The sequence below is a fragment of the Chrysochloris asiatica genome, unplaced genomic scaffold (assembly GCF_000296735.1).
Source record: "Chrysochloris asiatica unplaced genomic scaffold, ChrAsi1.0 scaffold00087, whole genome shotgun sequence".
NCBI classification, from domain to species: Eukaryota; Metazoa; Chordata; class Mammalia; order Afrosoricida; family Chrysochloridae; genus Chrysochloris; species Chrysochloris asiatica.
The window spans coordinates 5,891,054-5,916,498 of record NW_006408605.1 but is presented as its reverse complement, the minus strand read 5'-3'; the positions used below and the strand labels follow the sequence as shown (position 1 = coordinate 5,916,498).

Sequence of the window (25,445 nt, the reverse complement as noted above, 5' to 3'; positions counted from 1 at the left end):
CTCACATAACATCAGCTGGATCCTTCACTCTCAGCTCTAGCCCTCTGTGGCTATGTCATTGTCCATGGGCTCAAGTGTCCCCAGGTCTCACCACACTTTGGCCCTTCCAGCCCTTGCTCTTCTCTTTCTCATCTCCAGGTCAACAAGAGTCTATGGACTGTGGTTGAATTCAGCCCATTTCTTCATTGCTGCCTTTCCCCCTTTTCCACTCACCAATAGACCAATGTGGTCGCCAGCAAGCTTATATGCCTGCTCATGTGTTCCCTTTGAGTTTCAGTCTTAGAGGGGAGTTTGTCCTGAAGGAACTTGATTGCTTGCCTTGATGACTTCCTGGCAAACAACTTGCTTATTCTTGTAGTAGCCAGTCATGCTGACATTTTTGTTTTGGGTTTTTCCTGATGATCTATCTTTGAAGATGTATCTTCTGTTGCTCTAGCTGTTCTAGGCCGGTCTGTTTGTCCTTGCTAGGTGGACTGTCCCACCTCATAGGGTTCTGGATGGGGCTTAGGATTCCACGTAAGGTCCTATACTCAGCAAAGGCTTTGCAAGAGGCCTATTTCACTGGGAAAGTTCTAGAATCCCTTTAAGGTGTTCCAATCAGTTATAGGCTGAAGACAGGCTTACAAGTTTTCTGTAATCATGTTTCCCAACATTCCTTTATATCCCACTCAAGTGCCTATTTTATAATAGTAGACAAGGGAAACCAATATTCATAAGACAGTCAAGCATTTTAGTATTATTTCCCCTCTTCAAACTATGCCTTGATCCCTGTATCACAGAGCCCTGTTGTTCCAAGGTAGAGCATGCATCACTATTTACCTCTGTCCCACTGAGGCCATGCAAACCTATCTCAGTGTTCCCCTATCTATCTTGTTATTCCACCTCCTCCCCTTTCTTGTATTGCCCTCCCCAACACCCAAACTAAACCACCCACCTCAACTCCACTGTTGTGGTTACCTTATATTCTATTAACTCTTCCCTCCATTTAAGACAATCTGTTTTGTCCTGTAATCTACCTGACCTTCTCACCATCTGGATCTCTGTTCCTGTGTTTACCTTCTTTTACATTGTAATTGTTTTGATCATAGACTGACCTCCCAGATCCCCTGTTCTTATAATTTTATTCTGTTCTTGATGCTTCCATTTGTTGATTGAGTTCAGGGTGATGCTGCCACGTACGTCATTCTCTGGTTGTTGTCTGTTCTTATTGGTTCTCAGTCCACAGAACTTCCTTTAGAATGTTTTTCATAGCAGGTTTGGCTTTGGCAAAATCCCTTAGCTTCTGTTTATCCTGGAATGTTTTGATTATACCATCGTATTTCATTGACAGCTTTGCTGGGTAGAGGATTGTTGGTTGGCAATTTTTTCTTTTAGGGTTTTATATATGTCTCCTCATTGCCTTCTTGCCTGCATGGTTTCTCTTGAGAGATCCAAGCTTAATCTGATTTGCTTGCCTTTGTATGTTACACTTTTCTTTTCCCTAGCTGCTTTCAGGATCTTGACCTTACCTTTGATTTTGGAGAGCTTGATTATGATATGTCTTGGTGATTGTCTTTTAGGGTGTATCCTTCCTGGGGTTCATTGAGCTTCTTGAATGTTTATCTTTTCACTTTTCAGGATGTTTGGGAAATTTTCTGACAGCAGCTCTTCAACTATCTCCTCTGTGGACTTGTGTGATTCTTCCTGTTCTGGAATGCTGATAATTCTTAAGTTATTCTTCCTCATGTTGTCCAACATAAATCTTAGGCTTTCTTCAAATTTTTAATCCTTTTTTGTGCTTGCTCTTCTATCTTCGTGGTATTGAGAGATTTATCTTCTAACTCACTAGTTCTGGCTTCTATCTCTTCAATTCTACTCCTTTGCCCTTTCGGTGTATTGTCCATTTCTGATTTTCTATTATTAATCTTTTGGAGCTCTTTCTGTAGGTTTTGAATTGTTTCCAATGCTGTATCTATCTTATTTGATTGTTTCTGTAGCACTTTCCTGACTTCTTCCTTATTTTTCCCAACTCCTTTGTATAGTGTTTTGATACCTTTTATAATCATTTTTCTGAATTCCTTCATAGGCATTTCCAAAGCCTGCCCATTGTCCAGTATGGAGTGTAGGTCTACTTCCAGCTCATTTGCCTTAGTCACTTTATCTCGTTTCTGGACATATGCTGATATGATCATCTGTTTCTGTTTTTTGGGCATCTTCAGGAGTTATCTGTGACCTTAATACTTAGATGGGTGTGTATTTTGGTAATTTTTTATGCTTTCTGATTGCCTCCAGGTAGATGTGATCAGGAGATGGGCTTCCCGTTTTACTCTTCTTCCTGAGAAATTTCAAGATGCCATTTTTGTCATTGTGATGTAACTCAGGATCTAATTTTCAGCCTGTTTCCTTTTTAGTCTGCTTGTCCCACTCCACAGTCTCCATTCAGGCTTTTTTCCTAGTGATGAAACAGTTCAGGGCCAGCTGTGGCCATTTGGTTTTAAGTGTAAACTGTCACTTTAAATTTCGAGGAGATCTGTGCACATGCATAGTAGAACCCTCCTGTGGTGTGGGTGGGGTGTCCACTCACTCAGGCACCCCTTCTAGTCACCTGAATGGAGGTGCATAGCTAGCGAGAGACCAATGAACAGATACCAAAAAAAAAAAAAAAAAAAAGGATGTCCACCCCTTTATCTCTGTGGTTCTGTTAGGCATCCGTGGCTGTTTTGATCCTTCCCCTGCTTGGTCTCTCCCAAGATGGCTGCTCTCAGAGCAGCTGAGCATCATGAATTAATAGCAATGGATTTCTTATTTCTGCTACAAATTCCCTTAGCTGTAAACCTTCCAACCTTTTAAATATTCCTTTATATGTAGTTCAGAGTTCTGGCACCATCCCCTGAGCCTGCTTGGTCCGGTATTTTGTGTTGTTGCTGATGGAGCTCATCAGTGCACTTCCACCCAATGTTGTTTGTTCCTCATCATTGCTTCTTGAGACAAAGCTATCACCATCATAAGTGTGGCATGTGGGCACCCAAGAGTGTCAGTGTTGGTCTCCAGTTATGCTGGGCAATTCAAGCTGGGGAAGGTTCCTTATAGTGACAGATTTGCTGGGCCTTGAGATCAGGAGCTGTTTTTTTTTGTTATTTATTTATTTTAAGTTTTTATTGTGAATTGAATGATAGTTTACATAGGAAAACATTGATTTTAGACTTATTGTTTCGGTGTAATGATAAAATCCCTTCCATGCATCATCATTCAACAGTATTTGCTTCTATTTCTTCTGGGTTTTTTTTTTTTGGCGGGGGGGAAGGGGGTGTGGTATACAACAAAACACTCAGGAATATATAATCATTTAAACAACATTCTGCAAGCCTGCCTCCTGGCCACGAGCAAACCGTCTTTCTCATTCCAGGAGTCTAGAGTCCTCAGCTGCTCTCTTTCGCCATGTGAGATCAGCAGGTGTTTTAAACAAACCAATTATAAAGAGAGATTCCTGACCAGATCTAGGAATCAGACCAGCCAGCACTTCAGAGCTGAGTGAACTTGGGTCTGTTTTCTTCTCTCCACAATGGGGTTGGTACATTCTACCTTACCTTTCAGGATGGTTTTGGGGCAAGTGGGGGTAGGGAGGAGAGTGTCCTGCAAAAGTAGGCCCCACCCAGGATGATGCCTTGGCATGCCTCTCTGCCAGCTTCATCATCTGCAGTCAGTGACAGAGCATCGGAGGGGAAGGAATCATCAGGTCACCCGCTGCCGCTGTAGTCAGCATGAACTTTAGGGAAGAGGATCATTTCCAAAACTTCTGAATTTGGTTTCTCTTTATCCATATGCACAGGCAGGCAGGTCTGGGACTGTCTCCCTATTCTTCCCAGTCTCTGACAGCTGGGGTCTGCCTTTACTCATCTGTAGTCCGCAGCTCTACCTCTGTACTCTGTTGGGGAAAAACATCTCCACACTGAGCTTTCTTTCTGTGTTTGGTTTTTTTTTTTTAACCTTCTGTTTTTTAATGTTTTAACATTAAAACCATCCCTGATCATGACAGAAAAGGCAGTCAGGCAGAAAGAACATGGAAACCCCTGCAATCCTACCCAGACAGAACCAGAGGCAGCACCATGGTGTATATCTTTCCAGATCTTTCATTGCATATGTATGTTTTCCAGCTTGAGGGAAAAAAAAATCTCAGCAGAATATTCTGAACATCTTTCCATGTCAGCACATAAATTTTTATGCCTCGATATTTCAACTTTAGCAAATGTGTTTAACAAAAGCAATTTACACTCCTGATTAAAAAAAAAAAAAAAAAGCAATTCAAACAGAACATATAGGAATAAAATGCAAAGTAAATATCCCTCCTTTTTTCTCTCTGTCTGGATGGAGCAGGTAGTAGATCTTTGGTATCCTTACAGAACTGATGTATTATGCTTTGCAGTTTATACAAATAGAAGCATCGGTACTCACTGTTTTCTCTTTTTCACTTACTATTAAATCTTGGTGTACTTAGTAAATGCCAGATCCATATGTATAGTTATTATCTTATTGTTTTTATTGGATGCTTCATATAAATGAACCAAAATTTACTTAACTAGTCCTTTTTTTAATGAACGTCAACTTTTCCAGTTCTTTTCTTTCATATAAAATGCTTCAATGAGAATTATTATACATAATAATTTGGATTATACATATACATTTGCTAATAGGATACCCAATCTTAGTAGCATAATTTTTGGAACAAGGAGAATGTACATTTTTTTTGATAGAGATTGCTAAATTATTCTCCCCGCAAAATATAGCTTTATTTTTAAGGCCAACCTCTGCCTTATGCTAAGTCTTCAGCTTTCTGGTGAGAGCACACAGTAGGCACATATAGTCTGACTTTGAGGGGGTTGGCACATCACCTCTTCCCATCCAGCTGCCTGTTGGGTTTCCTGTTTGGAATGGCCCTGTCTCTTCCTGGGGTAACAGTCCCTGCTGCTTCCTCGGATCCATTTCCTCCAGGATTATGCCCCAGACTTTTGCTGTGATATCTATTACTCTGGGGTAGGGTAAGGTGGGCTTCACATTTGGCAGCTGACTGCTCAGACCCCTGAACTTGGTCTATGGCATCACAATCTTCCTGGGTAGCTAGTAACTGGGAGAGAGGCCCTAGCATTTTGCACAACCTGTTTGTTATTCCTCATTATTGTTCTTTTCAGGTACTGCTTAATCTTTAACCTCAGAGGCCAGAGCCCAGGTTCATGGGGACTTTGTTGTTTGGTAATTGGGCAACCATGCACTGGGCTATCAGCAGAGCTGGTTGGGAGGGATGCTAATGGGATCCCATTAATGAAATGGCAATTAAAATTCCTTGGACATGTTGTTTACATCAGTCTGCCAAAGCTGAGCTGAAACCCTCCAGCCATGAGATGGAAAAGCCATCGGATCTCACGTGTTCAGGGAGAGAAATGGCCTTTTTTCCTATTGACTGAGTTATTTGAGAGCTTGGAATGAAGTCATTAAATTAAAGGCAGCAAAAAAAAAAAAAAGGCAGAGCTTTAAAAAACATAAATCTGACTCAGTCAGTGAGGGTCATCTTGTGAAATTACTGCTCCAAACCTGGCATCATGAAATAATCATGATGTTTAAAAAAAAAAAGAAAAGAAAGTGGGAGTGTGTACCACTTTTGAACACTTACTCTGTGTCAGGCATGGTGCTATACACTTTATAGATATTACCACAGTTTGTTCACGTAACTCTTGGAGGGAGTTATAGATGGAATAACTATGAACTCCAGAGAGGTTTGGTAACTTGCCCAAGATCACATAGCTTGTAAGTGGCAGTGCTAGGATTCACAGCGAGAGTGCCTGACTCCAGAGCTTGTGCTCCGAGCCCTACTTCTTATTTTCCTTTCCACCCTGGCCAGTACAGAACATTCCTCCCTGATGGCTGTCTCACTCTTGCTTCTCCTTAATTTTGAGCTTCTAAGTTTGAAAGTGGCAAGTCAAGCAATAGTGCCAATGCAGAGAGTCTTTGATGCAAGCTGTTCTCCTTGTTGAGGTTTTAGGGTGTCCCTGGTTTCTTCTACCCTTTGTGCAACTGAGAGCTTTGGTGTTGAATCAAGGCACTGACAACTATGTTGTTTTGATATAGCCCTTAGTGTATGTGTTTGTGTAAGAGCCCTAGTAACACAATGGCTGAGTGCCTAGCTGCCAATCACCAGCTGCTTTGTGGGAGAAAGGTGTAGCAATCTGCTTCCTGAAAAGGTTACAACCTTGTAAACCCTGTGGGGTGGTTCTACTATGCCCTGAAGGGGCGATATGAGTTGGAATAGACTACAGATGGCTTGGGGTTTTGATTTGTGTGTGTGTAAGACAGAGAGAGAGAAAGGGGAGGTGCAATACATATATTTAGGGAAGTAAGTCAAAATGGAAAGAGCTCATTTTCCAGGGAGAATGAAGGTAGTAATATTTGGCTTGCAAGGACAGGCAGTCATGACCTTTCTGGGAAGAGGTCAAGATGGGTCTTTGTTATGTTTCTGTGTGAGTTGAATCATCTCTAGGAGCAGAGAAACTGTGGGCCCTGAAAGCCAAATATTAACTCAAGAAAGCTTATTTCAGTCCCCTAAAATAGAGCAATAGTTGCCAGGAGAGAAATTTAAGGCAGTCTGTTTTATTATTTTTACCTTGTTAAAATCTTTGATTCTATTTGTGTGGCCATTGGTATACATCTCTCTCTTCTGAGGATGTGGCCAGTGGTTGGGTTCAGAGGTTCACTTTTGTTCCTTGGGGGTCCTGGCCCTGGAAATTACAGGATTCACTTCATCCTTTTAGATTGCAAAAAAAAAAAAAAGCCACAGATTGGTCATTAGTTTTGTTGTTCTGGGCTTACAGTTTCGAAGAACCAGATATAAAGTTTAGGTTTATGTAATCTCCAAAGAGGGAGAAATAGGCTTGGGGCTAGCTTGGGAGGTTGCTTGAACCTTAGACAGTCCTGAAACTCAATAGTTTAAGAGGCCAATGTGTGAAGACATTGTGCTGGACACTGGTGATTCAGATACTTGGCCTGTGCCCTTATGGCAGGGTAAGCATATGAATGACAACAAAGTAGAATGATATAAGCAATGGCTATTACTGTCTCCTGTTTGGGGGTCTTCAGTAACACAGAAGAATGTCACTTCCTCTAGCCTGGTGGGCAGAGAAAGTTCTCAATTCAAGCATTAGGTCTGAAATTTGAACCCAGGACTGACCCAAAATGTTTAGAACTACTAAATGGAGTCCTGGTGTGGCGCTCTGGGTTAATGTGCTAAACTGCAAGGTCGGTTTGAACTTCAAGGTTGGCAGTTGAAGCTCACCAGCCACTCCTCAGAAATCCTATACAGAGTCAGAGTCGCTATGCATTGGAACTGACTTGGCAGCACTTAACAATAACTATTAAGTACAATAGGCCTTTTTTTAAAGAAAGGTCTTTAGATGCATTCATTTACACTCATCGTCTCTTTCTGCCCCCTTTTCTCCTCTTTCTGTTTCCCATTCTCTCTTTTTACAGGGATCCTTAGGGTGCTCTGATAGCTAAATTAAATTTTATCATTATGACCTGCACAGAGCAAGTTTTTATTATGTTAGAAACGAATACACCCCTATGAATATGTTTATGTGATTGGAACCAGGCAGACATTATTTCAAAACCTGGCTCTACCCTAAACACATGATTTTGATTTTCTGAGTTTTCATTTCTCCATCTGTGAAATGAACATATAGATACTCAGTTCATCTGGCCTTTTGGGAGAATTAAGTAACATAATTTATATGAGACACCTAACACAGGTGTTAGGAGATGCCGGCAACCTTCCCCATGACTGCCTCCTACACCCGTAGAAACTGTGCCACCCAAGTTTTTTTTTTTTTTTTTTTAACACTGGGAAAATACATGTGTGTTGGTAGGAAAGAACTTAAAGTTATCTTGTGCCCCCTTCTCTTTCTTCATAATTTTTTATCCAAATGGATAGAAACAGACCTCAAGTTTCATCAGTCAGTACTTAGAACTTAAATGGTCTTTGTTATTTATAGTAAATGCTTGATTAATTAGAACTCTTAACCAGAATCCTTAATTAATTGACTTGTTTTCCCTCCTTTTTAAAGAAAATGAAGCAAAAAGACAAGAAAAATTGGAGTTGATTATTAAAGATTTTCCTTTCTATGGATGTAGGATACTTACGACCCCACACATTCCACTCTTACCACATGATTTCCTGGTGCCTAGTTTAGTTCCCCCTACAACAATGGGTCGGTCAATGGGTGCTCAGTAAACATTTATTAGATAAATGAAGACAACCTGACTACCTGGGTTGAGCTATTGCTGTTTCCTAAACGAGCTCTAAAGTGATCTGGTGACATAATTGTTAAGCACTTGCCAGTTAACCAAAAGATCAGCAATTCCAACCCACTAACAGTGTTGCGAGAGAAAAGACCTGGCAATCTATTCCCGTAAATATTACAGCCCAGGGAAACCCTATGGGAGAGTTCTACTCTGTCTATGAGTCAGAATTAACCTGACCACACCTAAGAAAGAGTCCTGATGTGGCGCAGCAGGTAATGCACTGGACTGTAAGGCCGCTGACCTTGCAGTTCAAACTCACCAACAGCTCCTCAGAAATCCATACAGGGTCACTCTGAGTTGGAACTGACTTCATGGCACTTAACAACAACAACAACAACAAGCATAGAAGCTCTGAATGTTCCTGCTTTCATGCTTTTATTTATACTCAGAACACCTCTTCCAGTCATGACCTTATGGGCTTTGGGTTGGAGTTATTGGTCTTGTCTCACCACTCTTATAAACCTATAGTCTTGTAGGCAGCAGCTCTGTTTTCTTAGTTGTTTACATCCCCCACTGCATTAGGAACATTCTACATTACTCGCATTAATGGTTATTGAGTGCTGACAATAGTCTAGCTTGTGCAAAAAGTCCATGGTCTTTCATGGTTTTTCTGCAAAGTTTTTAGAGTCTCCATTTGCTTATTTAATGTTCATAACAACTTTATAAGGATTGTTTTTCTTGTTAAGTGCCATTGAATCAGTTCTGACCCATAGCGACCCTATATAGGGTTTTTGAGGAGCGACTGGTGAGCTCGAACCACTGACGTTGCAGTTCAAATGGCTTTGCAGTCTGGCGCATTAACCTACTGTGCCACACTAGAACTCCTTTATAAGGATAGGCACTTTAAGGATAAGCACTTTTATTTGACCCATTTATAGTTGAAAAAGGAGTGTGGTACTGTGGGATAAAGCACTGGACTGCACGGTCAGTTTGAACCACAAGGTTGGCAGTTCAAACTCACCAGCCGCTCCTGGGAAACTATACAGGGTCACTATGAGTCGGAACTGACTAGAAGGCACTTAACAACAACAATAGATGAAAAAGCTGTAGCTTTAAGATCCTGAATAACTTGTATTATTAGAAAGTTTGTTGGGCTTAGTGGAATTAATTAATTGGTGCTCTAAGACCTTTGAGGAGTCCTGGTGTGGATCTGTGGGTTAATGCACTGGACTGCAAGGTCAAGTTGTACCACAAAGTTGGTGGTTCAAGCCCACCAGCTGCCCCTTGGAAACTCTTACAGGGTCGCTATGAGTCAGAACTGACTTGATGGCACTTAACAACAACAACAAGACCTTTGAGATTCACAGCCTCACCCATGAATTTGTAGTCCCAAAGGATGTGTTTGATGCTGTGGAAAAGTCCTTTCTGTTAAGGTAAGAGCAGTGCTGTTCACAGAGCTAAGCTTTTGTAAAATAGGAACCTGTGCTGATAAAATTCACTGTTTCTAGAGAGTTTCTTAAATATAATCTTACTTGAACTTCAAACCAACCTGGAGACCTGGCATCAGATATTATGGTCCTGTTTTATAGCTGAGGAAGCCAAACATGGAAAGAAGTGACTGTAGCGGTAGAGCTAAGACCTGAGACTAGGCTTCAGACTTCTTATCCAAGGCTCTTCATTACATTTCCCTTTAATACGTTTTTTAAAAAAGCAGACAAACCACTACTACCACCCAGAACAAAAACCCCAAGAAAACAAAAACACACAAACTAATATTAAAAGTGGAAGATGATTCTCGGGGAGGTTTCTTCTGGGGATAGATTGGGTTCTTTCCAGGAAGCAGCTGTGAAGAAGGCTAACTTGAGTACAAAGGCTTCTGGGGAACTCCTATTTTCCAGGAAATTGAGTTAGCCAGAGCATCCTGTTCCTGTTGTTTTTTTTTTTCCCTATCCTGCTGTTTCTTGAATGTTGCCAACAGATAGAGGAGTCTGGTCCAAAACCTTGTGTCCTTGCCTCTTCTCAAACTGAAGGGAGACGTGATGGAGTTTTCTTCTTTGAATCCTTTCTTTGTCTCTTCCTGCTCATGCCCTGTGGTTCTCCAGGGTTCCTGGGTTACAACCTGGATGAGAAGCTGTTGCCCATGAACTTTCTTGTCATCTCATTCCCATTAAATGCTGCTTCCAAAGAGGATTTCTGAATGGGATTACACTGGGGGGTTCTAGATGGGCAAAGAAGCAACCCACTTCAGAAAAGACTCTGATGCAAATCCTGCAGCCCCTGAGGGTGACAGATGGAGAGATATGGGAAGCTGATTACTTGGCCTTAATTGACCTCTGATGACTTCTGATTTGTTCACCAAGCAATCACCCCATTTCTGTCTCTACCTTTTCAAAATTTGAGCCCATCTACTTTGGACTGTATGAACTGTGAGGTTCTTTTACCAATTAGAATTGTACTGTCTCACCTCCTTCTCCTCCTCCAAAGGTCAACCAGAACTAAACATGGAAAGGTCTGAAATGTGATGGGAGCACAGGGATTTTGGTACTGGATTTATCTGACTCTCTGCTTGAGAACAGGGCAGGTTTTGCTGAGCTTACTTAGCCTAGCTGGTCCACACAGTCTCAGTGCTTTGCATTTTGTTTCAGTGTGGTGACAATTTTCCTGCCCATTATTTCTTAGGTGTTGCTGACAGACAGAAACTCTTGTCTAAAGACAAGATGGGCAGGGAGAGTGAATTCAGTTACTTTCCCAGCCTCCAGGTCAAGAATGTATTCCCATAATCCAAACGAAGACTGTTTCCTTGCTTTTATTTTAAAAATCTTTAAGAATGAGAACTTTAAAAATAAGACTATCTAATCTTAAATATTCCCCTAGTTCAGACTCTTCTAGATGCCTAACCTAAATACCTCTAATTTTAATTAAGACTTTTTCCTGTTGGCATATAGGGAAGCAAAGACCAGCTTTTTATTTTGCAGACTTCAAGATCTAGGATCTGATGGTTGAATTTGTTTTTTGTGTGTGTGCAAATATTGCTGGTACAATTGGCTCAACTTCCGCTGAAGTAAGTAAGGGTTGAGAGGCAAGTGTATAGTTTTGACCACAACAACATCCTTAGGCTGGTAGAGAGAAAGTGAGGGGCCTTTTGTGTTCAGTGAAAGCTGGATAAGATTGTTTATAACCTTTGAGGTGAAACATTGTCATATGGAATCTTGAGGAAGGAAGAGTACATTGTAATTGTTTACAGTATCTTGGCAACTTTCCTCTGAGTCTGAAATTATTTCAAAATAAAAAGTTGAAAATGATTTTTATAAGAAATGTATTAAATCTTAAGCTCTTCATTTTGTTTGCTTTGTAAGAAGTTGATGAGTGGGAGAGAGAGGCTTTAGTATGCTTTGATTTTCCTCTTCATCATGCAGTTATAGCATAGTGAATGATGGTCCATCAGTCTCCCAGGGGTGGGAGGGCCCTGAGTCTCACTTAAGAGGCCACCAGACCAATTAGGGGTGACCATAAATGGGAAGCTATGGCCCCTTAGAGTTGTCCAGTAAACTACCAGAGGGATCATGAAACAAGGAAGCGGGGAGACATGGAGCCTGGAGGGCAGGCCCAGATACTCCTTGGAGTGATGAGGCAGGCTATGAGGGAACCAGGAAAGAGCAAGGTCTGAGGCAGATGAAGAAGGGTCCCATGATCTTCAGAATCTGCTGCACTAGGAATTGTCAGCCATTGCACTGGCTCACCTTAGAATAGCATGTAAAATACTTTCAAAAGATCCTTGCTCATCAGAGCAAGATCAGATCAGATCAGAGCAGATCAGATCAGAGACAAGGCTGGTGGTATTATTTACAGGAGAGGGTAGTGAGGTCCTGGGAGGTAATGCCATTGGCAAAAGGACACAGCTTAGAAATGGCAAAGTTAGGATTTGAATCTAGGCCCCTTCTTTCCCAAGTAGACATACTTTCACTGACATTTCACAGTAGGGTTGTGGCCAAAGCTAGTGTCAAAGTAGACATTGGTACTGACATTTCCCTTGTATGGACCTCAGATCTGCAGACAGCAGCAGCCTGAGGTAAGTTTCTACTGGTGTTCTAAGAAACCAGTTACCATTAAATCCATTTGACTGATGGTGATCTCGTATGTGTCAGAACTTTGTTTCTTAATGTTGTCAGTGGCTAATTTTTCTGAAGTAGATTGATAGACCTTTCTTCCAAGGTACCGCAGGGTTGAACCTTGAGCCTTTTGGAGCATGCTAACTATTTGTACCATGCAGGAACTCCAGTCTTGTACTGTTGTTGTTGTTGTTGCTCAGTGCTGTCAAGTCAGTTCTGACTGATAGTGACCCTGTATAAGGTTTCCAAGGAGCAGCTAATAGGTTTGAACCGCCAGCCTTGTGGTTAGCCGCCCAGAGCTGATCCTGCAAATTCTGTCTTACAGCCCCCCACAGGACTGGCTGCTGTGTGCCCAGTGTTGCTGCCACACGTGGGTAGATGCCTTGTTGGACCTTCTTGTTAACCAGAGACTCACTATAATAGGCTTGAGTTTGGGCAAGAAAGGACAGTTCTGTCTTCCAACCTCCTAATGCTGACTTCCTCCCAGAACCCCCAGAGTTTTCCGGCTGCGCAGCAGTCCTGACCCACTTTTATTTGGCTGTGCTGCAGGGGACACCATCACGTCGCTACTAGCTCATATTTGGAGGAGAAATGATTTCAATTAAGTAGGCAGGCCCCAGTGAAGCTTTTCTGCATTGCCATTATTAATCTCATGGAGCATGGTAAAAAAAAATATAGCCCTAGTTCTATCTGCCCCATTTTGGTCTTTGTCAATGTTCAATACCAGAGGATCACACCAGGGTGATGTCTCCACTGCTTGCTTCCCTATAGCCAGGATGCATGGTCACATGAGCTTGCTTTCTGTCTCTGTGTCTTTAGCAGGATCCCACTCTGAATCTGTGGCATTGGTTCATGGAAGGGAAGGTGTATATTATAACTTTGTTTTCTTAACTTCTGCTTTTTTGGAACAGAGCAGCACTTTCCAGAGGTGATGCTGGGGGAAGAATTTCTTAGCCTAAGTCTGGACCAAGTGTGCAGCTTGATATCCAGTGATAAGCTGACTGTTTCTTCAGAAGAGAAGGTATGGCTGGCTCTCTGGTGAAATGGGAGCCTTATGATGTGGGCATGGGAGAAACTCATGATTCAGTGAAACCTTTTGTCTTGTTTGGTTCTCAAAGTCATTTCTTGTCCCTTTAAACAAAAAGTAATGCCTTTTGGACTATGGCCACTAGCTTTGCTTTCTGGCCACCTTAAAGAAGAAATAATGGTGGTGATGATGAAGACAAAGCTGCCTCCGTTTACTAAACAATCACAGTTTTTGCAGTAACTGTGCAAGGTGTTTTCTGTTCTTTATTCCCTTAACCTCCACCTCAGTCCTGTGAAGCAGGCATTGCTATTGTCCCCATGTTACAGATGAAGAAATTGAGACTCAGAGAAGTTAGTTAACTTGCCAAAGTCACTCAGTTGGCCACTGACAGAGCTGGGATCTAATTGTCACCAAGTCTTAACTTCTGTCCTTCATGGCCTCTTATGAGTGAGTATCATCAAATGTTTGAGCCAGAACAGGCCTTTTGAGAACATCTGTTCTAATCCCCTCATTTTAATGATGGGGAAACTGAGACTCAGAGAGGGAGTAGTAACTGCTGAAGTTACTCCTGCCAAGCCAGGAGTAGAATCTCAGTCTTCTGACACCCAGACCCCTAACTCACCAACCACACACTCTTCCTTTGTGCTGGAAGCTCAGTGACTTGGCTCTGCTTTAGCTGACCTGTGATTGTTGGGATGTGTTACCTCCAGGCCTTCACATTCATTGTCTCCTCTGCTGGGATGATTCTCCCCTCTCATCTTCAACTATTCAATTCCAAACCAGGTCAGATTGACTTTCTACAGACAAGGAAGAATTTCCTTACTCTAGGGCAGGGATGAAGGAGCTCTGGTAGCGTAGTGGTTACGAATCAGGCTGCGAACCTTAAGGTCAGCGGTTCGAAACTACCAGGCGTTCCGTGGGAGAAAGATGAGGCTTTCTACTCCCGTAAGGATTTACACCCTCGGAAATCCTGTACAAGGTCGCTATGGGTCGGAACCGACTCGACGGCACTTAACAACAACAACAACAACAGAGCAGGGATGGGGAACCATTTTTACTGCCAAAATTTATAACATCATTCACGGGCCATACAAAATTATCAATTTAAAAATTAGCCTGCTATGTTTGGTCGAACATTTAATGTAAGGACCGGGCAGTGTTTCGTTATGTTGTGCATTGGGTCATTATGAGTCAGTACCAACTCAATGGCACCTAAAACAACAACAATGTGATAGCTGGACTCCTGGTTGGCATTGCAAGATTAGCATTGGACTGTGAACCATAAGGTCAGCAGTTCAAACACAACAGCTGCTCCTTGGAAACCCTACACAGGGTCGCTATGAGTCGGAACTGACTTGACGGCACTTGTAACAACAACAAACAATATAATGTGATGGCTGCAATTGCAGTTGCCTTGGCAGAGCCAGACGCCTTATATGTCCCATGGGTCAGATGTTTCCCATCCCTGCTCTAAGAGATATAGTCTATCATAAGGAAAATAACAAGATTTGATGTTGGCTGGTGGGGTACTTAGCAACACCAGATAACAAGTAGGGTCCAAAGGAGCCCTGGTTGTGTAGTGGATTACGAACTGAACTGCTAACCTCAAGGTTAGCAGTTCGAACCTACCATTTGCTCTTTGGGAGAAAGATGAGGCTTTCTACTCCAGTGAAGAATTATAGACTTGGACCCCCTATACAGGGTTGCTATGAGTCGCAACTGACTTTGCGGTACACAACCACCACCAAGAGGGCCAAATGTCAGACTCCTGGTGTGGTTGCTGTAGGATCAGCACTGGACTGCTGACCACAGGCTGGCAGTCCAAACCCACCAGCTGCTCCTCAGAAATCCTATTCAGGGTTGCTATGAGTCAGAACTGACTTGATGGCACTTAACAACAATAACAACATATTTATAAATTAGTAATGTGGCCTTGGGCAAGGCATGCTGCCTTTTCCTCTGTTTTCTCATCAATAATGTGAGGATAGTAATAGAACTTGTTTCACAAGATCACTGTGGAGATTAAATGGCATAATGTATATAAAATGCCTGGTATAGTACCTGGTACCTAGTAGGCACTCAATCAGTGTTAGCCTAGTATAATTGACCCTGCATCTGAAATTAATTCCCACCCTTCAGTGTTCAAGGATGATGTTGTATTTGTGCCATGGAGTTGATTTTTGACTCATAGTGACCCCATCTGACAGTAGAACTGCCCAACAGCGTTTTCTTGGCTATAGTATTTATGGAAGTAGGTCTTTCTCCATGGTGAGTTTGAGCTGCCAACTTTCTGTTAGCAGCTGAGTGCTTAACTGTTGTACTACCAGGGCGCCTTGTTCCAGGATAATACTCACCCCGTTCAGCATTTTGTTGTAATTCGTTCTGAGCCAGTCTTATCTCCCCTTCTTAACTGTGAGTTCCCTGATGGTAGGTACCACATCTTACTTGTCTCTGTATCCACAGAGATGCTCAATGAATGTTTCTTGAATTGTCTTTGTTCCACTCTATGTGCCCAAGCTTAAGACCCTTTCCTAGGATGTATTCCCATGATAGCGCTGAAAAAAGTTTTATATCAGAGATGAGCCAGTGCCTAAAGGCATATGTCCAGATTATGGAGTGAAATTCACAAACTTCTGTCTGTCAACCAGGAGAAATTTAATACGAAAAAAAGGAATCATTTATTGAAACTTTGGGATGCCTGAGACATTGCATGGATCATTAGGAGGCGACTGGCACAACAAACTGCTCTACCATAGGCTCTTAGGGCGGTCTCTGCTTCTGTTATCCTTGATATAAAATAGTTCCTTGAGGGAGCAAAATGACTCTGGCTGTGCCACAGACCTCTTATACCTTAAGTTAAATGATGAATGATGTAAGCCTTTGGTACTGTTAAATGCGCCACTGAGTTGATTGCATCTTCCCAGAAACAAAGAAATGTACATACTTAAAAATTGTCTGTTGTTTTTAAATGCCATTGAGTCAATTCCAACCCATAGCAACCCTGTACACTTTTTTTTAAATGTTTTATTGTGAATTATATGATAGTTTACATGGAAGAACATTAGTTTTACATTAATTCTATTGTATATCATTTTCATTGCCATGGTTACAATCCCCTCCATGCATCATCAACCAACCAAAGGTTATGCCTGCCCTGCAAGCCTGCCCCCTACACTACACCCCCCCCCCCCCCCCACCCCCCCAGTCTTCCTGTATACGTTTTTGAGAATCATCTTGTGGACCTGAGCTGTCAACCCTGCGGTTAGCAATCCAGTGCTTGTCATACAGTGCCACACCAGGACTCTGTATTTATTCATATGCTTACATATGAGTTGCTCTTTGGATAACCAGAGATTTGAGTTTAGATGTTTTTCACGTTAATGAAGCTCTGTATCACATTGATTCTCAGAAGTTATGTGTAACTTTCAGAATTATGTGATGCTTTTCATAAAGCAGATTACTCATTCTTGACCCATAAAGTAGATTACTCATCTTCACCCAAAGTAATTTTGTGGCTTATCAAAGAGAAGTGGGATTTGGTTTGCATCTTCTCTTTGGGAAACCCATAATTTCCTTTCCTCTGAATTGATCATATTGCTGGAAGTAAAATAACTTCTCATGGAAGGCAGCTGGAAGCTTTTGACAATTAGGTGTTTGTCATTTGAGTGACAGTCTTTTATGATGTGTGAATCAGTCTTTTCAATCTCTTTAGGCTTTGAAAATTCTGTGATCTTTCTAGATTTAGTGATTTCTTCTCCACTTTGTTAGATCGTCTGTTTGTGACAGGTGACCTTGTGCATGCAAAATAGTGTTTCTTTTCAGTGTTACGTTTTAAAAAATGCATTTGAAATAATGTTGTTCTGTACCACTGAATCCATTCCCCCACACAGTGACCCTAAAGGACAGAATAGAACTGCCCCATAGGGTTTTCTGGGTTCTAAATCTTTACTGTGGGAACACATCATCAGGTCTTTTCTCCCACGTAGTGGCTGGTGGATTCGAACCACTGACCTTTTGGATACTTGTTGTTATGTGCCATGGAGTTGGTTCTGACTCATAGCGACCCTGTACAGGGTTTCTGAGGCTGTAAATCTTTACGGGAGCAGAAAGCCTCATCTTTTGCCCGTGGAACAGCTGGTAGTTTTGAACTGCTGACCTTAAGATTCACAGCCCGACTTGTAACCACTATGCTACCAGAGCTCCGTTTGGATACTAGTAGAATACTTAACCATTGTACCACCAGAACGCCTGAAATAATATTGTTGTTGCTCTTAAGTACTGCCAAGTCAATTCTAACTCATAGCCACCCTGTATAGGGTTTCCAAGCCTGTAAATCTTTGTGGGAGCATAAAGTCTCCTCTTCCTTGTGCTTAGCAGTGCCGCTGTGCTCCCAAAGTAATATTAGGGATGTGCTGTAGGATAAGCACTGAACTACCGACCACAAGGTAGCCGGTTCAAACCCATCAGCTACTCCTCAGAAACTCTATACAGGGTAGCTATTAATTGTAACTAGCTTGACACACTTAACACCAACATCAACAATAATTTAAGTTAAAACTTCAACTGTGTTTAATGCTGAGGTGGTAACTGGAGCAAATACATACTTGTTCAGGGAAATGCATACTTGAACAGCATGACTTAATCCTCTGCTTGCACCCACAGTTTTTTTTTTTTTTTTCAGTATTTGGTATAAGATGCAGCTAGGTTTCAGATGACTAAAATGTGAAAAAATGGTAAATCTTTAGAGGAAATTTAGCATTTCATTGTTATGGTGAGTTACAAATGGCAGTCAGTGGCTGGGTCTGGGCAGCTCAGTTGCTGAGAGATTGACCAGCTTATTGTCAGAAATGTGGCTTTGAAGTCAGAGTAGCCAGGGTTGAATCCTGACTCCACTACTTAAACAAGCCCAATGACCTTGGGCACATTATTTACTTCCACAAGAATGTAAGCACCATATGATGGTGGTGGTGGTTGGGTGTCATAGCAGTCCTGTGTAGGGTTGCTGAGGCTGTAAATCTTTACAGGAGCAGAAAGTTTCATCTTTCTCCCATGGAGTAACTGGTAGGTTAAAACTGCTAACCTTGTGACTAGCAGCCCAACGTGTAATCCCTGACGTTTCCAGGCCTCCTTAAGCACCATATAGTCAGGGATTTTATGTCTTAGATCATTGCTAGAATGGTATCAGAAATCCTGATGTGGTGCTGTAGGATAAGCACTCAACCACAAGGTCAGTTTGAATCACAAGGTTGGCGGTTCAAACTCACCAGCTGCTCCTCAGAAACCCTGTACAGCATCACTACGGATTGAAACCGAGTTGACAGCACTTAACAACAGCAACAACAGAGTGGTATCAAGCTCATGGTAGATACTGAAAACAAAACAAAACAAAACAAAACACAACCCCAAAAGCAATTGTTTAATGACTGTATAGAGACTCTCCCAAAGCCTTAGTTTTCTCATCTGTAAAAGGGGGGAATAATGAAAGTATTGACTTTATAGAGTTCTGAAGAGGAAATGAAATGATATAGGAAAGGTGCTTAGCACATAGGAAGTGCTCATTACTGTACGGTACTATGCCTACTGCTCTATCGTTATTATAAATTTCAGTGGTAGTAGTAGTAGTTAGTCACTCTTGAGTGGGACTTTTCTTAAGAGGGAGCCCGTCACATAGCCCATATAGATCGGTGTTGTTGGCGTGACCTGGGGCTTGGTGCCTAGCAGGGCTGAGAGTGGAAGTGACCTCCCTCCTGCTCCCCAGCACCTCCAGAACTCTAATCCTGTCTGGACTACTCCAGAGTTCAGAGATTGTTCTTCTACCAACATCATTTGCTATTGCTCATGCCTTATCTCCTCCACTGTACTCAAATCTTAAGGGTATCTCTGTCATGTTTGTATCACACAGTACCTGACACAATGCCTGGGAGGCAACTTGGAGGTGCTCAGCAGATATTCCCTGAGAGAGCAAAGAGGTAGACTGGAGCTGAGGTTGTGAGATTCATTTAAGTTGTTATCCAGAGAAGAAGAGCCCATATGGGAACTAGAGGTTGAGGGGAGGACATGACTCTTTGCCCTTTACTCTCTTGTTTTTCCTTTATATGATTTTACTTGAAAGATGACAAATGGGTATGGTTGTTGTTGTTGTTAGGTGCTAGTGAGTCAGTACCGACTCATAACGACCTTATGCACAGCAGAACAAAACAATGCCCAGTCCTTGGCCAACCTCACGCTTGAGCCCATTGATACTGCCACTTTGCCAATCCATCTTGCTGGGGGTCTTCCTCTTTTTCTCTGACCCTCCACCTTACCAAACATGGTCCCTCTTACTCCTGAAGATAAAGTGAAGACACAGAGGAGCACACCCTTCCCAGTTATCTGATTCTTTAGCATGGGTAATACTGTGCTCAGACTAAACTGGTGAACAGAGAGTCTGTTTAGTATAGTCTCTTTTGAGACCCAAATTTAGCCTTAGGTCATGGACTGCTTCAGTGACCTGTTGTTAGTGCTGTCAAGTTGGTTTTGACTCACAGCAACTCTATGCACAACAGAATGAAATACTGCCCCATCTTGCACCTTCTTCACAATTGTTAAGTTTGAGCCCATTGCTGCTGCCGTGGTGTTAGTCCATCTCGTTGGGGGCCTGCTTCTTTTTCACTGACCCTCTACTTTACGAAGCATAATGTCCTTCTGCAGGGACTGGGCCCTCCTGATAATGTATCTGAAGTATGAGAGATGAAGTCTTGCCATCTTGGCTTCTGGCTTCTAAGGAGCTATACTTCTTTCAACAGATTGTTTGTTCTTCTGGCACTCCATGGTACTTTTAGTATTCCTCTACAACACCAGCCTGTGGGATTCATACACACTAAGGAAAAGAGGTTCTTGAGTTCTAGTGCAGTTTTACCGCTGGACTTCACTGACCTTTATTTCTTAGCTTGTAAATGCATTTCTACTTCTCAAGAATTCCATGTCTTCCTATCAAATGCTTTTGAGGCTTTGTAGAGATGGATCCGAATGATTACTAGTGGAGAAATAGTCCACAGTTTAGATACAAATTAGGAAGAAATTAGACCTCTTAAAAATATTAGTGTCAACCATGCTAGGTGTAATAACTATACGCTAGTTTCTCTGTGCAGTATCATATTTTGTCATGTGTTATTGTCTCTTAAAAATGTATTTCCAGGGTTAAATTCGTATGTCTTATCTCCTAGAAGGGATTAAGCACACATCTCCCAAGAGTATCAGTGTTATATCCCCTCCTGTCTTAATCCTAGACCCTTAAGCCAGCGTTAGTTGTAGGATGCAGGTAGAGCCTCACTACTAGACTCTGTTTGAATGATTACAACGGTGGTGGCATCATCGGGTGGCTGGGCAGGTATATATTACTACCTAGCCTGAGCCCTGCCACTCTCTGAGATCAGTAGTTCGAGTTGTCTTCTTAATCAGTAGATCTGTCGTGGACCCTGCCTTTAGCGTAACTCTTCTTGTTGTTCTCCTCTGGGGAGTGCAGTTCAGTAAACTTTGTGTTGAAGAAAGTTCACAGAGCAATGAACAAATAAAAATTGTAAACTCATCTTTTCACAAATTAGAAACCCACATTACTAGCCCCAAGATCAAGAACTGAAGCCCCAGAACTCATTTCCAGACCCACACTGCCCTCTACCATGTAAAGGGAAACGGCTATGATGACTTTTCAGCTCATCAGTTGCTCTTGGCAATTTTGAGCTTTATATAAATGGAATAACATTGTGTGTAGGCTTTTGTATCTGACTTCCTTTGCTCAGCAAAATGTTTACTATATCATTTCTAATCATCTTAACTTGCAAGGTGCGGGTTACGATCACTATTTTATAGTGAAACTAAGACTCAGAGGTGACACAGCTTATTAACAATTGATAACTGTGATTTGAAACTGGATATGTCTAGCTTCCAAGCCCTTGCTTTTTAATTAATGTACCCCCATCTCCCACCACTCATCTGTTAGTTTGTCGCAGTGTGGTGGCTTTCATATTGCTGTGATGCTGGATGCTATGTCACCAGTATTTTGGATGCCATCAGGGTTACTCCTGGTGGACAGGTTTCAACTGAGCTTCCAGTCTAAGACAGACTCAGAAGAAAGAGAGATGGACTACTCCAAATGTCTGGCCACTGAACCCCTTATGAATAGCAGTGGAACACTGTCAGATAGCACCATAATATTGAATATTGAAGCATGATGAAGAACACCAGAATATTGTCAGGCATAGTGCTGGAAGATGAACCTCTCAGATTGGAAAATATGATTGGGGAAAAATATGATTGGGGAAAAGCTGTCTCTTCCAAGTAGACTTGGCTATGATGACAGGAATGGACTAAAGCTTTCAGGACTTTCATTTGCTGATGGGGCACAACTCAAAATGAGGAGAAACAGCAGCAAACCCCCCTTAATAATTGGAACATGGAATATACAAAGTCATGAATCTAGGACTATTGCAAGTTATCAGAAATAGAATATAACACATAAATATCGGTATCCTAGCTAGTAGTGCATTGAAATGGATGGGTATTGGCCATTTTGAATCCGACAATCACATGGTTTTCTATGCTGGGAATGGCAAAACGAAGAGGAATGGCATCACATTCATCATCAAAAAGAACATTTTAAGATCTTTCTTGAAGTATAGAGCTATCTGTGACAGGATAATATCCATATGCCTACAAGGAAGACAATTTAATACCACTATTATTCAAATTTATGTTAGTGATTGGTTAGTTTTGCTCTCTAGTTAGGTTTTAAAGGAGCCGTCTCAGAACCGGAGACAGAAGATTCCAGGCTCATTAAGTAGGAAGAGCATGAGTGGAGTGTTAGATCCCTACCTAGAAAAAAACAGTGTAAGTATAGGTGCTGGCAGAGGCAATGGAAGAGGTGACAGCAGAGACTGTGGCATAAAGAAACATGACTGAGGCAGAGGGGCCACATGGGTTAGAGGCCAAAGACAAGAGTGAGGCATCCCTGCAGTATGGTGGATAAGAGGCTTTCTTGGCTGGAGAACTGCTTTGTGTCCTAAGTTGGTTTTGATCTTGAATTGTACCCTGTTCACTTACCTAATAAATCTCATAATCTGTGTATTGTTATGAGTTCCGTGTGGCCATTGCATTGGATTATCTAACCCAGAAGTGAAGCACAGGGTGTTGTGGGAGGAATGGTTGGTGTAGAATAGGGTAAAGAAGATTGTAGGGTGGAAACATGACCTCCGCTTCATAGGAGTTGACCTTGAGCTTATTTTGAATTTGATTCTCTTTCCCCCTTGTGAAATCAGGGGAAGTCAAACAGTCCCCAGTTGGTGCCAGAAGCAGGATTCATTGCAATGACTTCAGACTCACAGAAGAGTGATTTTGTAAGAGAAAGAATGAAACATGGGAAGTGAAACTTTTGATTTTTAGACAATTACTTTGGATTTGGAGTCCTGGTATGGTGCTGTGGGCTAATGCACTGGTCTGCAAAGTTGGTTTGAATCACAAGGTTGGTGGTTCAAGCTCACCAGCCGCTCCTTGGAAATCCTATACAGGGTTGCTATGGGTCACAGCCGACTTCACATCACTTAACAACAACAAGTTTGGATTTTGTTACTTGTAATGGCTGAGATAATAATGTAAGAGATAAAATGCTTAAGCTGAGAGTAGAAAAGCAGCTTCTGGAGTTGTCTAAAGCAGATGTCAAGCTGATTAAACTAAATGGCTGATACTGGAGTAGGACCTACTGGATCCACACTGCCAGAGACTCAAGGCCATATGCATATGAATGGGATTTGTCTAAAAGTGGAGAACAAAAAGATTGAACTTAAGTGTTTTGAAAAGGTTTGTGTGTTAAACTGCCTTATTGATATTGGACATATTGTCAGGAGGGACCAGTCACTGGAGAAGGAGATCATGTTTGGTAAGGTGGAAGATCAGAGAAAAAGAGGAAGACCCCCAGCGAGATGGATTGGCAAAGTGGCAGCATCAATGGGCTCAAGGGTGGAAACAATAGTGAGGTTGGCCCAGGACTGGGTAATGTTTCGTTCTGTTGTGCATAAGGTCACTATGAGTTGGTACCGGCTCCATGTCACCTAACAACAACAAGAAGACTTTGGAGAGAAAAGCCATACCAAGTAAAGTCAAGGTACCTCCTTTGTCAATATACTGTTACAGCTGTTTTTGAATTATCTTTTAGCAAAAACCAAAATGGAAGAACATGCTCAGCATTTCTGAAGCTGAAAGAATTGAGGAAAAAATTAAGTGCTTGACTTGAAATACTGAAGGATTCTTTGGACAAAATACTGAATGATACAGAAAGCATCAAAAGATGGAAGAAATACAGTTAACTGTACCAAAAAGAAATGGTCGATGTCCAGCCATTTCAAGAGAAAGCATATAATCAATAGCCAATGGTACAGAAGGAAGGAGACTGTATGCACTGAAAGTATTGGCAGAGAACAAAGCTCCTAGAATTGATAGAATACAAATTGAAAAATTTCAACAAATGATATAGCACTGGAGGCACTTACCTATGCCAAGAAATTTGGAAGATAGCTACTTGACTAACTGATTGGAAAGATCCATATTTGTGCCCATTCCAAAGAGAGGAGACCAAACAATGCAGAAATGTTCCCACACTATCATTAATATCACATACAAGTAAAATTTTGCTAATCATTGATATTGGTTTCTCTTGACTACTGTTGTAAAATAGAGATACATGTGTGATGACAATGAGTACAGAGCATTTGTCAGCATGCCTTCAGCCTGTATTTAATTGGAGTTGCTTAAAGGGGAGTAAGAATTTGCCCAGAAATAGGCTTTTTTAAAAAGAAGTCTTTGTAGAGTATGTGCCTATCAGAGAAAATCCCCTTCTAGGACTGAAACTTAAGGGAGCCATCAGAGCCATCTAGTATGCTTGCTGGTGACCACCTGTGTCTACTTGTTGAGTGGAAATGGGGGAAATGCAGTAATGAAGACACAGGCTGAGTTGGACATGTTTCATTGGTATTTATTGACTTAAGATGAGAGAGAGAGAAGAGGAAGGGCTGGCTGGTCTGAAGTTTAAGGAATTGTATGAACTTCTGAACCTGTTGGCACTGACCTAGCCCTTGGGAACTACGGCTGAGAATGATGGGACCAGCTAGTCTGAAATGTAGGGAGGTTGTGGGAACTCCCAACTTGCAGCTGGTACCCATTTGACCTAGCTTGGATGGCTAGGGCTGAGCTGTGACCAGAACCCAACCAGATGAAGATAAAGATGTTTGATACTATGAGCAAGTGTAAATTGCTACAATTTGATGGAATGGAATTTTGCTTATGGATACAGTTGCTCAAAATGCAACTGGAATAGAAGATTCTTCATGTTAAGGAACATGCTTGTCTCATCAGTGTACTGGGTTGATATTGTTGTTGTTAAGTGCTGTCGAATCGGTTCTGACCCACTGCAACCCTGTATGGGGTTACTGAGGAGTGGCTGGTGAGCTGGAACCACTGACTTTGCAATCCAGTGCATTAACCCACAGCACCACACTAGGTCTCCCCTGGATTTATAAGGATAGGTAATTTTTAAATTGGCTATAAAAAATGAGGGAGCTATAAAGACAGAAAGTAGCTGGCTTACAAGATTTCATGGTTGTTCTTAGTCTCAGAATGAGGGGGAGAAGGGAGAATCCCCACTGAATAGTTTTTCTCTTTTCCTAGTTCTTTTCCTGAGGGCCTGGTGAAGAGAGAGTGTGGGCAGATGTTGATAGGATTTTATTATTTCAATTGTATGTAATTTTTAGCAAGATTAATTATGACTGTCAAAATTGTAATTGTAGAAGATGTGTAACTGAAAAGGGGGATTAGTTATTCCTTCATTTTTTTAAAGACAATGTCTAGAAATGCCAGTGGGTGGCCTGTGGTACCTTGAATTCACTTGATATGGTTTTTCTATCCAAAATCTTCTTAATTCCTACCAAGTGATAGGGTTGTTGTTGTTGTCAGGTGCCATCAAGTCGGAACCGACTCATAGCAACCCAGCAACCCCACACACAGCAGAACGAAACAAT

At 41.8% G+C, this 25,445-nt stretch overlaps 1 protein-coding gene across 1 annotated transcript in view; it reads left to right on the top strand.

Annotated features, from left to right (window-relative positions):
- The window catches only part of KLHL3 (kelch-like family member 3), a 192,245-nt gene that overhangs the window by 99,895 nt on the left and 66,905 nt on the right, over nt 1-25,445 (top strand). Inside the window, exon 6 of the mRNA XM_006866102.1 lies at nt 13,286-13,395. Coding sequence (XP_006866164.1) covers nt 13,286-13,395 — 110 coding nt within the window. The remainder of the gene's footprint in view (nt 1-13,285; nt 13,396-25,445) is intronic.